Here is a 16,120-nt window from a genome sequence, read left to right on the forward strand (position 1 = left end):
TATAAATTTCAAATATCAAACCTTGATTTTCCACTTTTTATAAGGGATACCATTTTGTTATGTCATATTTAATGGGATTTAAGCATACATAGATTTTGTAATCCACAGAGGATCTTGGAACCAAACCCTAGCGTATAACAAGAGTCCACTGTAGAGTACAACTAAAGGCATGGTAGCAGTAAAGTAGGACAGTCTCAAAGAAGTGAAGGAAGGATGCACAGAAAGAGAAAAACAGTATCCCACTCTTCCCTGCCCCCTGCAACCCACCTGATCACTTCCGGCCAGAGTTTGCTTTTTCTACATTGGCAAAGAAAATTACCCACAGCACATCAGAGTTTATGAGCCAGGTGCCTTTGCTGCAGCAGTGAAAATACTTATGTAACATATTTACACCCCCACACATACAGATTCAACTCACAATTGCATTCCAGCTGACACACTCAAAAATATATATCTTTGGCAATCTAAGTAATAAGATGCAACTACTTTGGACCAACAGCTTTTACTGTACCGTCAAGCTATTCACAGTTGCAGTTGTGCTTGGGATCAGAGGACTGTGTGGATGTCACCTATTATTAGTTTAGCTCATATTCTTTTTTAAAAAGAGGGGTGGTTGGGAAACCTCCCACCTTGTAAAAGCTGGATCACAACAAATGATCATCTGTAATCATTGCCTATGCTATCTGGGTCTGATGAAAGTGGCAGTCCCATTGGAGAGTCAAAAGAGAATATCGCACAGGCCCCTGGAACAGGCCTTGTGTGTTACAAAAGGGTCCGTGATGAGGCTGGAACGAGGGGGGGGGGACGCATTTTACCCCACACAGGAAAGTCCCCGTTCCCTTCTCTTCCCTTCCGTTCCCCATCCTTCCCACAGGAGGTGATTTTTGTGAACTGTTGAGCAAGCGTTCTCAAAAATTGCCTCCTGTGGGACAGATGGGGGACAGAATGGAAGAGAACGGAACGGAACAGGGACTTTTGTGTGAGGTAAAATGCGTCCCCTATTCGTTCCGCACTCGTTCCCGGCCCCTTTCGTTCCGGCCCCAATCCGGGTTGATGTGATAAACTCTATTGCTTCCCATAACAGCAGGTCTTTAGAAGATGAACAAAAGGCTATAGTGTTTGGGCCTTTTCTTGAAGCCTGGAAGTTTGAAAACTACAATCACTCAAATTAGCAGAAGCACATGCCAAATCTTAGCACAGGGAAATATTTGAGAGTCAGCAGTCCCTTTCTTTGCTAATGTGGCTTCAAATTTAAAAGGAATAATATATTCAGTATTTGTGATTTACTAACAGAGCAGAAGCATATGTGATAAGATCAACCAAGGCACTGAAAGCACAAGAATCTACAGAGTTATCTGCTTCGGAAGCCTGCACAATTTATAAAGCTTCTTTCAAAACAAAACAGTAGAAGTTTCACCTAGACTTCTATCACACAAATAATGAAAAGCAACAACAACATGGAAGCTCTCCTTAAGCAATTAATATTGGATTTGTAATATGAATATTTTCCCCTTCAAGGTACAATGACTAAGATCCAACTGAAAGTGGTAATCATAAACCACAGATTAGCAATAATGTGTTTTTTTAAGCTGGTCACCTAGCAACTTTGCCACTACCTGCTGCCATTGCAAATAAGCTGAAGATAACAGCTTTGTGGGTAATTATAGAAATTAAACTTTTACTGGCACAAATTAAAACTAGAATAGATAAAATGAAATAGGTTTAAATTGAACCCAGTTCTCTAGGAAATTACCCCCTTTCAAGTTTCCAGCTGTTGAATTTGCAGTTTTTATTCTTTTCCCTCCTCCTTTAAATTCTCATTGTGCTTTGGGTGAAAGACAGGCATACGGAGGAAAGGAAAAATAATCAGTTATTTGATATTGCTTTTTACAATTGCTGGTGGAAGAAAGTACTTACTAATCCCCTCGGAAGGGCTTAAATGACCATTATCCAGTAGCCCAGGTAAGAGTAATATTAAGAATTGTAGCAGGTAATTATTTTTCATAAATTCTTTGTTTAAATGTACATCCTGCCCTTTCCAAAGAGGTTGAGTACCTGAAGTGTTTCAAAATAAATTCTAGATTTTTGGGGGGCACATTTAAAATAAATAGAAACAAACCTTCAATTAGCCTTATCCCCCCTAGAAAATGTATTCACTTGCTTTATGGCCCCTTACTTCTTGCCTACCTAAACTAGAAGTGAAGTGAGGGAGATGGAAAGCTGCTGCATCACTACTTTAGTTCCTGCCCTATTTGTCTTGCTTTTACTGCCCACCTACCTGGACTTCTGGGCAAGATATCCTAGTGCTGCCTTGTAAGATGTTGCAGCAGGCTGCTAGGGCTGTAAGGTGTTTCCCCTCTGCTTAATTGTTGCATGCAGTGAAGGCATATAGCAATCCTGGGATCTTTTCTTACCTCAAAATGTCCCAGATGACAATGTGCCTTTTTTGTAATGAGTTCAACAAATACCTAAGTAATAACAGCAACCAAAAACAACAATTAGGAGCAATTTGGATGAGGAGAGAGAATTAGGTTTGCTACCTATAAGATGCAGAGATTTATTAAACAAATCGACAAGAAAGGCAAACAGAAGATGAAGGGAAGCTATTCAAAAAACAAAACAAAATGAGATTAAAAGACTCAGCAAGGCCAACTCATAAAACAATCAACAACTGCCTATCCCTCATCACAGCCCTTTTGTGATGTGCTGCTAACACTAAATGAAGAGTCTCTGGAAGCTGAGAACTGATTATATAATTTCAATGATCTTCCATAATCCCACTTTGATGGGAAAATGGTGCAGAGACTTTTGCCCCCAACCTGCACAGCAGAAGTGTAAATAAACAAAATGCAACTCCTGTTTCCCGCTCTGCATACCCCCACCTTGCCGTTTTCATACATGGACATGTAGAAAGACACTGAATTGCTTCTTCTGCTTATATGTAATGTCCACATCTCAAGAATGACCTGATACATTTTGGACTGTGCAGTTGCACTTTAGATTCAAATTGGGCCAATCTATTTCAATCCAGAGCTCACAAAAATCTGTCCAAATTGGACTGATTCACTTTCTTACTTGGGATTTGTCCAAAGTGGTTGCATAAACCCAAAATCAATAGTTTGATAAACTCCAGAGTGAAAAAGAGAACCAGGATAGGATCTGGTAAGTCAGGAAGAGAGCTAGATGAAATATGGGGAAATGCTTTATGAGAAGCTATTGAGACATTTCCCCCCGAAGGCCTTTTGCTGGTCCGACACAGAGAAGTATGAATGAAAATGCTTGTTGATCAATCATAATTTTTACTATGGCAGGACAGGAGACTGCATAAAAGGTCTGTGATGCTCACATCAAAGCACGTTGGGAAATGCAAGCTTGTTATTGAAAGAGCAGGCCAAAATGATCTTGTCGGTGGTTGGTGGTTGAGGACTTGGAGCTCAGATATGAAATGCTAAACTATTTATAGATATCTTTATAGACAACTCTTCATTGTCGTGCCCTTTAATCTTGATATCTGGATGTTCAAGTGATAGAAATAATTATATTTATATAGAATATTTCCTCACAGATCAAAGTACCTGCAGTGTATTTCTTCTGACTGCTGTAAACTGGATTTGATATTTAGTTGCAGGGAGCCAGCACCACCTTCTGTGATGATTTGCCATTTACTCTGCATACTGTAGCTGTAACAGACAAACTGATCAGTGTATCACTGCCAGAGGATCTTCCTCATACTTTATTTGCACTGTTCACAAATCCCTATTCTCCTAGTTTATTGTAGGATTATGAATTTGGATTCACTCTGTTGCAGAATGGTGATTTTTGTTTGGTTGCTTGGTTTGGGGTTTTTTTAGCTGTAGGCATAGCTAGAGGCACACACTTCCAGGCAGACAGAAATTACAAGCATCTAACAATGGATTTCGGCAGCTGGCAGAGGGTTGCAGGAAAGGGCAGAAAGAGGGATTCTCCTATTCCATCTGCTTTTGCATTTATAGGAGCTCTTATTTGGGCAATCTGCTGTTAGAGTATTGAAGCTGCTCCTTTCTCTATGCTCAGTCTATAGAATTGTAAATAAACATCAAGCCTCCAGTGATCTCCTTCCAGAAGGAACTAAAAGAGTACTTGGAAAAAATCACCTGATTGAATTACAAGTTCCATGGATGGGGGATCTGGGGTTTTTAGCCAAAAAATAAACTTTTCCAAGGTGTGAAGCAACCCTATAACTCCCCATTGCTTAGAGTAAGGTATAGGTTATATTTTGTTTACAGAGAATTGAACTTAACATTGCAGTGACTGAATTAACAATAATGGAAGGCCTTTTGAAATGCTGTTTGCTGGAAAAGGAAAGAAAGTATGTTCTGAATCCTATTGACTCTTCAACTAGACTTACTGAATCAGTGGGACTGACATACGTGTTGATTGATCATTGAATAGTTTATTCAGTGACAGAGATAGAAAGAATATTTGAAAAATAGTTGAACAATGTCTTTCTTGAGTGTCAGGAAACTCAGGTGAGGACAAACCTGGACTGATGAGAATCCTCACAGGTTAGGACTTATTTTGTGCAAGTTGTGGACATGGGTTTTTGTGGAGAAAATAGCAAAAGGGGCATTTTTTCTATGCAGAGAGTAATACTTATGAAAATATTTCATTCTGTGCAAAAAAATAAAAAATCCATGTGTAGAACTGTGAATAGTCTTCAAGCACTTCAAAAGTTTTAAAGACTTTAACACAGCAGGAAGAAAATGATTAAAGTTACCCATTGCTTCCTTCCAGAACAAAATTAGTAAATAATTACATCCCTGTTCAATGGATCTAGGATCATTAGGATGCAGGCCTAACATAGTTTTTTCTTAAAGCCTACAGTTGGCCATCCACATTTGTGGGTTTGACTTTCGCAGATTTGATTATGCATGGAATATTTGTTGCTACCTCTATTGCTGCCCTATGTCATTTTTAATAGGGGACTACAAGTCTCACAAGAGTGAGAATGTGCAGCAAGGCTTGCAAATCCCTATTTAAAATGTTATAGGGCAGCAACCCATGTGGCAGCATGTCTCTCCAGTCACCTGCTTCTGCTATATGAAGGAACCCTGCCATCTTGAAGGCATCGCGGTGGGTTGAATCTGTGAATCATACTTTTTGTGTATATTAAATATGGGGGTAGGCTAGAGTTATTCACATTTTATTCACTTTTACAGGGGTCCTGCACCTCTAGCTCCACAAATGTGGAGGGCTGATTGTATATTAGTTTTAATTTTAAAACAAATCTTAGTGCAGACCCCTTAGAATTTCATACTGTATATAGTGCACATGGCTTAAATTGATAGTTTTGCTTTGTCTTGTTTATATGTCTGATTTTCTTCTCGTCTTTTCTTCCCTCCTCCCTTCTTCCTCATAGACTGTCTACAAAGCCTGGCTCTGTTCCCAGTATTTTGAAGTCACACAGTCTCACTGCAACCACACAATTCCTTGCAAGCAATACTGTTTGGAGGTTCAGACAAGGTGTCCATTTATATTACCAGACAATGATGATGTCATCTATGGAGGATTATCCAGTTTCATCTGTACAGGTATGGCAGATTTCAAGAGCGGTTACTAACATGCTTTGCTAAAGGCAGCACTATATTTTAGTCTAATTAAAATCATTCTACTGTCATTTTTATTACTAGAGCCAAGCAACTTTCCAAAGTTTTAAAGCAAGGGCAGCTAAACCTTTGAGAGCATTATATGGAAAGACCTTTGCCCTTTCTGGGTCATTAAAGCAGGCAGAGGGGAACTGGCTGAGTGGTTAAGGAGAGTGGTGAATGGCTTCTTGCAGCAAGGCTGGTTATCATCCTGTTTTTTAAAAAGCTGTGGTCATGCCTGTACTTAAAAAGCCCCTTTTCAACCTTTTTTATTGGGGGGGGGAGGAGTTCAGGGTTCTTTTTTGTTTTTGTTTTTGGTCAATCCTGGAGTATGTTGTGGACATTTCCAGGGTTCCTGGGGAAATAAATTATTAGATTCATTTCATTCTGATTTCAGGCCTGCATATGGGGCAAAGACAGGTTCTGTTGCCTTGACAGATGACCTAAATGAGGAACTGGATGAGGGAGGTTCTGCTAGACCTCTATCCTGGGCTTCGGGGTTGGATTTGTGGACACTGTTTTACAGTGGTTCTGGTCCTTTCTAGAGAGGCAGTCTCAGAAGGTTGTGCCAGGGAACTCCTGTTCAGTATTCTGGACATTGGCCTCCTGGTTCCTCGGGGCACAGTTTTGCTTCTCATCCAGTTTAATATCATGAAATGACTGGGAGAGGCCATCTGGGAGTGTGAGGGTTCGGTGTCATTAGTATGATGATGATACCCAATTCTTTTTCTTTTTGTCCTTCCCATCTGGCTCTAAGGAAGCTGTTTCGGTACTAAAGCAGTGCATATTAAATAACAGACTGGATGAAACAAATGAATGAACCTCAGTCTAGAAGGCAGATTTGGGAAATAGGGATTCAGCCTGTGCTGGCTGGAGTTACATTCCCCCTGAAATCCAGCTTCATAGATCATCTTACTCATGGAGATCCAAGTATTGATGATGGCTGGGAATATGATTGCACAATTAAAACTAGTGTTTGAGCTGCACCCTTTCTTGGAGGTGTCACATCTGGCCACAATAACATATGCCTCAATTGAATTACTGTAATCCAAACATGGGGCTGCCTTTGGAAACTATTTGGAAATTTCAGAGTGTTCAAAATGATGCAATTAGACTGCTGACCAGGACTGGTTGTAGAGTGCATGCACCTCCTTTGTTGAAACAGCTTCACTGGTAGCAGTCTGTTTCAGGCACCATTCAAAGTTCCGGTGATGACCTACAAAGGCCTATATATCTTAAATTTTGAAAATTATAACAAGATTAAAGCATACATCATTAAACATGGACCAAGACACACACCAGCACAACACTTAACATGATATGATTCTGCCTGTGTTTTATGATAATAATAATAACAACAACAACAACAACAACATTTATTGTCTGAGAACAATCGGGGCGGCTAACAAGTTAAAAATATACAACATATCAAATCCCTGGTACCCTCCCCCCTTAAAAAGGCATTAAATGTAACAAAGAATTGAAACCATACAGGTTAAAATTGACCGAAGGGTCAAACAACAAGACAATACAACAGAACATCAGAACAATAATCAATACAACAGTGATCAATGGGAGCAGCAGTATCTCTTTATGAGAGTTTCCTGAGGCCGGGTTGGTTACTCTGGAAAGGCCTGCTGGAAGAGATCCATCTTAACAGCCTTTTTAAAGCTGTCTAAGGATGTAAGCAGACAGATCTCATCCGGCAGGCCATTCCACAGTCTGGGGGCGACGATGGAAAATGACCTCTGGGAGGTAGCTGAGAGCCTAGATTTTTGTGGCTGAAGTAGGCCTCTCCCAGAGGAGCGGAGTGCGCGGGGAGGATTGTAGGGGAGAAGGCGGTCCCAAAGATAGTTTGGACCCAAGCCATTTAGGGCTTTAAAGGTGATAACCAACATCTTGTACTGGGCCCGGAAACTAATAGGCAGCCAGTGGAGGGACTTTAGAACCGGCGTAATACGGTTTCTCCTAGATGTTCCGGAAATTTCTCTGGCTGCCATATTCTGTACTAGTTGCAGTTTCTGGACCAGGTACGAGGGTAGCCCCATGTAGAGCGCATTACAGAAATCTAGACGTGAGGTTACCAGCGTGTGCACAACAGTCTCAAGATCCCTGGAAAGAGGGATTTCTCTCCATCCCACCACTCCCAGCCTTGTCTGGTGAGGACATAGGAAACAGTCTTCTTGGTGGCTGCTCCTAGGATATGGAATGCCCTCTTGAAGTAAGCTCAGTTGCCTCCCTCTGTGGCTGCATCTGCACTGCAGAAATGATCTTGTTTGATACCCCTTTAATTGCCATGGCTCAATGCTATGGTTTTCATCCTGCCTATGGGTTAAAAGGCTGCACAATGGGTGTGCTGTTTTTTTTTTAAATGTGAAACATGTTTCACATGTTTTTTTTAGTTTTAAATATACATGAAAGTGTTTTAAAAGTAATATTTTAACTGGATTGATGCTTTTTAAAATGCTTGCACTATATGTTGATTCAATTATTTTGTTTTATCTTGTATTGTAAGCCATTTTGAGTTCCATTAGGGGAGAAAAGTGGGGTATAAATCAGCTAAATAAAATACATACATACACTGGGCCCATATGTAAACCTACTGTTCCCATATTTCTGTTAACTTCTAAATAGTTCCAAGTTCTAAAATAGTATGGGGCAGCCAGGATCTCATTAAGGAGAGAACAGGCAATACTTACAGGGAGAACAGTTAATTATTGAGTAGGAACTATTCTTTATCATACCTGCTTTTGACACTGCTATTAAGAGTAATATATGCATATAATATCATGGCTAATTAGATCTGTTGAATTTACAGGACAGAAGAACTTTATCTTTGCTTTTAAAGATCCATAGCTTTAGAAAAAAGATGGGTAGTGTTTCTTCCCATGCGGAATGCTTCTGTAAGACAAGAGCTCTGTTTTTTTAAACAGCTCAACGGGACTGAGTTACCTTACAGCTCCAACTGAATCATGTCCTTTGGGATCATGCCCTTTTTTTTGGATTAGTTGGTTTTTAATGTGTAGTTTTTAATCCTATACTGTTTAATCTTGTTTTAAGGGGGGTACTATGTATATATGGTTGTATTTTAACTTGTTGTATGACGCTTTGATTGCTTGGCAAAAAGCGGGATAGAAATTAAAAAATATATTTATTATTTTATTATTTATTTTATTATTATTGCCCTTATATTTTTAATCTGGGGAAATGGGAAGGTAGTCTGGAAAAATGAGCAGAGCTTGTAAAATTAAGTTTTTTTAAATATAGCTTTCAGACCATTCCTCAGTCAGCATCATTGCTGGCCATGTTGATTGGGAGATTCTAAGAGCTCTAATGCAAAAAGAAACTTTTAAGATGCGAAACCAAGGATGCAAGACTTTTTTCTCCAGTCCTATGCACACAGTCCTTGCAATCCAAATAATCAGCAGTGAGCCAAGAATCAAACTCACACCTTGCACATGAGAGTTGGAGTCCTGTTAGGCAGTTACCAAGGTGTAACCTCAAGTTACGCACTTATGTCTATTTTCATATTCACAATCCCTAGTTTATGGGCTACATATGGAACTGTGAAAGTCTTCCAGTGGCATGACTAGGATTGGCGTCACCTGATGTGGTAACCACATCACCATATCACACCATAGAGAATCCTTAGTAATTTTTTTTGTACTAATGTTACTCATAATTCCTATATATCAATGAATTTAATGGCAATATTTGTGACATAAACAACTAGCAAGGAGTGCAATCAATAGGGATCTGTTCCCCTGTCGTTCAGGAAAGAGCTGGCTGATGGTCCTACCCTTCTTATTTGAGTGATCTCCATTGCAAGGCATAATTGCGACAGGGCCCCTGCTTCGAGCTGTTGTATCAGAGATCACTCATGAGAGGGGATAGAAGCATCATTTAGCTACTCTCAATCAACAGGGGAACAGTCTCCAATCAATCGCAGTGGCTGCAGCCTGGTAATTGGGGACTGGGGTTGGGATGGGAGTCTCTGCATAGCACTGTAGCACCGTAACTATGGTCTTTATGTATTTGCAACTCCCCAACAGGATCCTAGCCCATGTTCATCAAATGTTCTAAGAATCATGAAGCTAAGAGATTCATATAACCTAAACTAAAAATTAAACTCAGTTCATGGAATTTCAGCCTGTACACTGTTTTTGCAGAGTAAAGTTACCATGTTTTCCTTGTAGTCAATGAGACAGTGACAATGGACTGTTGAGATCTTGTTGTGTTTTAAATTCTGGAAGCTTATGATTTCTGGGAGCTGTATCTTCCTCACCATCTTTAGATTTTAATGATTTGGAATAGGTGACTGGGGACATCTAGTGGAGAACAATAAACATTTCAATCTATATTAAATGAACAGTGTTGTGAAGAATTGCAGCTGGAAATTAAGGATTTATCTCTCCAGTGAAAGGTTTAACTGACTTAGTATTAATTTCCTTTCACCATTAAACTGGTTTATGGTTTTCCAGGCTTCCTGGGTCAGTATACTTGTACTGGATGCCACTGATCTCCTCAGAATCTGCCACTGCCCTCCTTTTTGCTACTAATCTATATGTAGCCTAAAAAACAACATTCTGGAAGGCTGAAAACAGGTTTTTGGCAACACAAAGGCTGTAAATTGCCAGTTCTCTTGCCAGTAGTCACAAAAGCACACCTTTGAATCTTGGCCTGTGTGGGGAAGTAATGATAGGTTTTAGTATTCAAGCAATAGAAGCACTGCAGTGAGAGTAATGTCCCTAACTATTCCAATTAGATAGCAGATTTAGTTCTTAACACACCAAGTAGTTGCTTAGGGTGGAATGTTTTTGAGGGAAATATCCATGTGTGTCAAATTAGTCAGAGGCTGATTTGGAAAGTAGTCCACCTGACACATTTGTCCATTTTTATAACAAAATTGCAGGGGATAGTGGGGCACATATGTCAAGTCGCATGCTTCATGACCAGATGTCAGCACATGAACAAGAGTACAGCATGTCAGCATCCTTTGCAGCATTCTACTGGAATGCCAGAGTGCATTGTGTGAATAATTAACTGCACATTTTTGACAAGTATTATTGGCCAGACCTGTTGGAAATTAGACTACCTTCCCTCCTCCCCAACCTCCATCCCAGAAGGAAAGGTTAGCTTTCCCAAACTGCGAAGTTCTAATAAGCAAATAGTTAACATTATTTCCTAACAGAATGGTCAGATGGAAAAGGAAATTGTGAGCATTGTGATATTTTGAGCATAATCAAGCACAGCAGTTTCCTTTGAAATCACTTTTGGATGTCTGATGTGCTCATAAAATATCTCTGATGATACCTGAAGCGCTATTCATTTCTTTTAAGGGGTATTACTAATGTTATTCTCCTCATTTGAATTTTTCAATTACCCGTTCTTTTTTATTTCTATTCCAAAATGGAAATGAGACACAAGGAATCCTCCACTGAGCCTTTAAAAACAATCTTAACTTTGTACAGAGTACTCTGTATATATGGTATACCTCAGCTTTCAGTTCCCTCAGATCATTTGTCTGTTCCCCCCCCCCATCCTAGCACATTACGTAGCTGTATATGTGAATTTGTACAACACAGTACAAAGCAAAAATAGCACAGTCACATGCACAGCCATATCAATATTGCTTGCTTCCTGTGTTCCGCCCACCCCACTTTTGTACTTGTGCATTGGTAACCAAAGATAAAAAAACCCCAAAGTAGTATCAATTTGATGTGTTTTTGCTGAGAACTAAGGACATTGATGGCTAGTTGTGCCACCTAACTCTGGGGATTTTAACAAAATATTATCTGTGTTTGCACTGATTGACTGGTTTTACTATATTTTATAATGAAGTGGTTGCTGCATACTGTTCTGGGATTCGTTAACATTTAAAACCAATACAACAATTTTCAAAACTAAAACCAATAAAGATGATGAACAAAATAGAGAAGAGGCAGAAATCATGGAAAATATTCCAAGTAATCATATGAAGACTGCAAAGTGCAGTGTGATGCTCATATTTGGATATCTGCAATATGGATAACAGCAGTAAAGCATACTGCAGATGCTTCAGTATCTGCAATAAGGCTCGGTATGTTTTAGTGAGTGGCACAGAATAAAAGGACTACCTGACAAATGAGTATTAGTACACTACAAAGTTAGAGACAGCATCTTGAAAAAAAACCATGTGTTTTTAAATGTATGTGTCTGTGTGGTTCATTGATTAGTTATTTTTAGGGAAATCATTCCTTTGCCTTCCCAATATTTCCTGCACAAGCAATGTTTAAGGTAGAATGTTTAAAATATACAACAATGAACATAAATTTACAATTAAAATATTCAATAAAAATATAAAAAAAAGACAATAGCAAACATATATAAAGTACACCAATAAATTTTTACAGTGGTGGAGAAGTAGCTTAAACTGAAGTTAAGATGATTTTTTTGGGAAATACTTCCATCCCTGTGAAAATCATCCTTGCCTTTCAGTATTATTTGGTGGTAGCTTTATTCACCAATTCAGGGTGGAGACAATGGACTTTATCATACGGGAGGAAAGCATACTCCTCCTGTCATTAAATTATAATTAAATCAGGGGGAAGATTATCACACTTCGTGTGCTTGTGCCATTCTTGTCCTGTCTGTGAACAGTAATGGACCCTGCATTTGGTATTAATGGAAACTCCTGTTAATACCAAATGATCGGTCCATTACTGTTTACAGATGGGACAAGAACAGGATAGGTGTGCAGGGGTGTGATAATCTTCCCCCCAATTGTAGGATTAACAGGATTTAGTGATGATTTAATGACAGTGGGAGTCTTCTGTGAAGATGTAATGGCAAGAGCAGGCATGGGATGCTTAGTGCAACAGGTCCATGGTGTGGACCACTTGCCTGTTGCCACACCAGCCTGGGGACTGTCAGAAACCAGGGCAGGATAGCATGGCCTTGGTTCATACTATCCTGTCCATCTGCTTAGGTCCTTAGCTGGCTTTGTGATGTGACCAGCTAGCCAAATCCACATGGCTATATCGTGTCACAATGTTATCATCCTACTTAATCCATAATTGACTATGATACCATGGTGAGGAAAAATATTATTTTTTAAAATGTGCAAAATAGTTTCAGAGAGAGGTGACAAGTACAAAAAGCGTTCGAAAGTTAGTATGGGGGAAGGGAACATTATCTGTCTGCCAACACCCCCCTTTTCTAGGGAAAAAATGATGGGAAAATATGACATTGCAACAATACATTTTTTATAAAGTTCCACATAGCTTTAAAGAACAACCCATACGTTTCCATTCTAAGCCATATTAAATCCAGGTTTTGAGGGAAGGTGGAAATAAAATAACAATAAACCCAAATTCAGACAGTACAATAAAGGGATAGAATTCTATAAATTTGGTATCACAACAGAATAGGCCCTGCTACCTGACCTATCACCCAGAGCAGTCTTTCCTGTGGATCTAAAAGACATTCATTTAATTGTATGTCTCTTTCTTTTGTGAATTTTCCATTGGCAAATGTAATTGAAAATGGGAGGAATCAGAAACTGAGCAGAAACTGAGCAGGGGTTGTTATTTGCTAGTCTTTCTTGTGGAACTAACCACTCATGTCAGCTGTCTGTCTGCAATGATGATTGTAGCCTTAGAGAAATGAACTGAGAATTAAAACCATTTGTAGGTAAACTCTTCTTGTGTTACACAATCCATACAAGTGAATAGCTGATTTGATTATCTGGTAGATTGGTTTGTGTGTTGGACTATGACTCTGGAGGCCAGGGTTCAAGTCCCAGCTCTGCCATGAAACCCACTGGCTGCTCTTGGGCAAGTCACATCCTCTCTGCCTCAGGGGAAGGCAATGGCAAACCTCCTCTGATCAAATCCTGCCAAGAAAATGCCATGGTAGGTTCGCCTTATGGTTGCCATAAATCAGAAATGCTTTCAAGACACAAAACAACAATAAAACAAAGTCTGGAATATGTGGGTGAATTCATACATTTTTTTAAAAAATGTAGCATTCTGCAGAATGTGGCAGGACAAAAAACATAGTTTAAACTAAAAACAATTGGAATGCAAATTTATGCAACTGTTGTTCTTTCTTTCAGTCATAGTAACTAACCTATCTATCAGAAAAAAAGGTAAGAAGAATTGCACAGAGAAGTATAACTTATATAGTAGCCCTGCTGAAGTTTACTGAGTGGGATGTACTTGCATGTTTACTTGGGACAAGTCATATCAAAGTCAATAGGATTTATTTCTGACTAGTTATACATCATAGCTGGTTTGTAATCCACCATTTATCTACTTCTCAAGGCACTGAATAAGGTAATGGCCAAGATCCTAGGTTGGCTTCTTAGGTAAGTATACTTAATCCCCTGACACCTTAACAGCCACCACAACTGTGTGTGACAGAGGTCTGTTCTCCTATCACTTGGAACACAGCAGATTAGGTTCTGTATCCAAATGTACCACAAGTGATCTCTAGTGTGACAATCAGAAGTCGTATTCCTATCATAATTCATCCTCACATATGAGATCTCTCGTGGTAGTGAGATGTAAACATCTCCATTGCTGACAGTGGCTGGTGGTTGTTAAAGTAGGAATTGGGGATTTTTATGAACATGGCAGTGAATATGTACTCTTTATGAATATAAATAAGTCATGGAATCATAATGTAGGTTATAAAAATCCATAACTGCAATACTTAATTTCAGCCAAAAGACTATTGCCTCAGATGTTGCTGTCAAATAACCACAGTACAACATGTTGGAAGTAAGGCCACAACTTTATTTGCAAACAATTGGTAGGTTGGCACAAAGCATAAGGTCAGGATCTGTGCAATCAACACCCAATGTAGTCTGATTATCCAAACTGGGCACCCACCCGGTGCTTGGGATGACCTAGGGGCTAAGGAACACAACTTGACCGCAAACCTTGTCTTGCGTTCACCAATTTCCACAAGCCCCTAGTCACCGGGAGGCGCTCCTGCGTTTGCCCCCCCCCAAATGGCCAACGCCTGCCTATTCGCCCCCAGGTACCTATTGACTCCCAAACCAGAGCTCCATAGTCCTGGTACCACAATGTGCAGATCCTGGCCTATGCTGCCACCAAGTTGTGACTAAAAACACCTAACACAGTGGTGGGCGGGCGGGAGAAGCACAAGACTTGCTCCCTTCACACAGCTTGACTCCGCTCTGCTTGAAGCCAAGCAACCGACTGAGTGAAAGGGCCCGCAACGGCCTTATATAGGCCTAGGGCCCCTCCCTCCCTGTGTGCTGTGCGGGGCCCCGCCTCCAAGGCCCAGCCCACCAATGGGCCGCCTTGGAGGACCCAAAGCCTCGCACCAACGAAACTGTCTCCCAGAGAGTCGTGGAGCGGAAGGGCCGCCCCTTCCACCCCTGCGCACCAATAGGGAGCCGGGCAAGCCCCAGAGCACTCTGGGGCTTGTATCCAGCCACGTCTAGCGGCAAAACGGTCTGCCCGGCGAGTCGGGCGACCGTTGCTATAGAATACAGTGTGCCCGTGTAATCGCAGGTTCAGCATACACTGAAAGCCGTGTGGAGGAGGAAGGGGTGGCGTACCCCATAGGGTCTAATGGGGCTTGCCCATGACGTGCTCGCACCGCCGTGCCACCATGCCACTGCACCACCGTGTGCATGGCCCCATTCATTTAAATGGGACTCAAGCAACACGTAATTTGCTTTACGCTGGGAGTCTGGAATGATCTCCTGTGTAAAGCAAGGGCGCACTGTATAACAAAAGTCAGGAAATAAATGAGAACAATTTAAAAATAACAGTAAAAGAAGTATTATAGGCTGGGTTGCATGTCTAGTGACTTTTAAATAAATGATGCAAACTATACTCTCCTAAGGCAAGCATTATGGCATTTCAACTGGTTTAAATGCCACTAGACAAAACTTGATTAAGTACAAGTGTGTTCTCTTAAATGATCTCTGAGTCATTGATAAAACCTAAACCCTGAACACATTTGCTTGAAACTAAATCCCATTGGTTTCAATAAACTCACCTCAATTTTGACATGCCCAAGATCATGTCCCCGATCATGCTCAAAGTCAAGTGGCATAGAACATTGAACTATGATTGGCATAGTAATTATAAGATTAAGAGTCATTAACAATGTGTGAAGTGAACCATTTTTTAAAAACAATGTCTTTTGAGAAGAGAGCCATCTTAACAGCCTTTTTAAAGCTGTCTAAGCATGTAAGCAGACGGATCTCATCCGGCAGGCCATTCCACAGTCTGGGGGCGACGATGGAAAATGACCTCTGGGAGGTAGCCGAGAGCCTAGATTTTTGTGGCTGAAGTAGGCCTCTCCCAGAGGAGCGGAGTGCGCGGGGAGGATTGTAGGGGAGAAGGCGGTCCCAAAGATAGTTTGGACCCAAGCCATTTAGGGCTTTAAAGGTGATAACCAACATCTTGTACTGGGCCCGGAAACTAATAGGCAGCCAGTGGAGGGACTTTAGAACCGGCGTAATACGGTCTCTC

The 16,120-nt window shown here is 40.5% G+C and overlaps 1 protein-coding gene across 1 annotated transcript in view; it reads left to right on the plus strand.

Annotated features, from left to right (window-relative positions):
• The window catches only part of NALF1 (NALCN channel auxiliary factor 1), a 442,681-nt gene that overhangs the window by 421,119 nt on the left and 5,442 nt on the right, over window positions 1–16,120 (plus strand). Inside the window, exon 2 of the mRNA XM_042460959.1 lies at window positions 5,399–5,570. Coding sequence (XP_042316893.1) covers window positions 5,399–5,570 — 172 coding nt within the window. The remainder of the gene's footprint in view (window positions 1–5,398; window positions 5,571–16,120) is intronic.

This window comes from Sceloporus undulatus, chromosome 3 (assembly GCF_019175285.1).
Source record: "Sceloporus undulatus isolate JIND9_A2432 ecotype Alabama chromosome 3, SceUnd_v1.1, whole genome shotgun sequence".
Taxonomy (NCBI): domain Eukaryota; kingdom Metazoa; phylum Chordata; class Lepidosauria; order Squamata; family Phrynosomatidae; genus Sceloporus; species Sceloporus undulatus.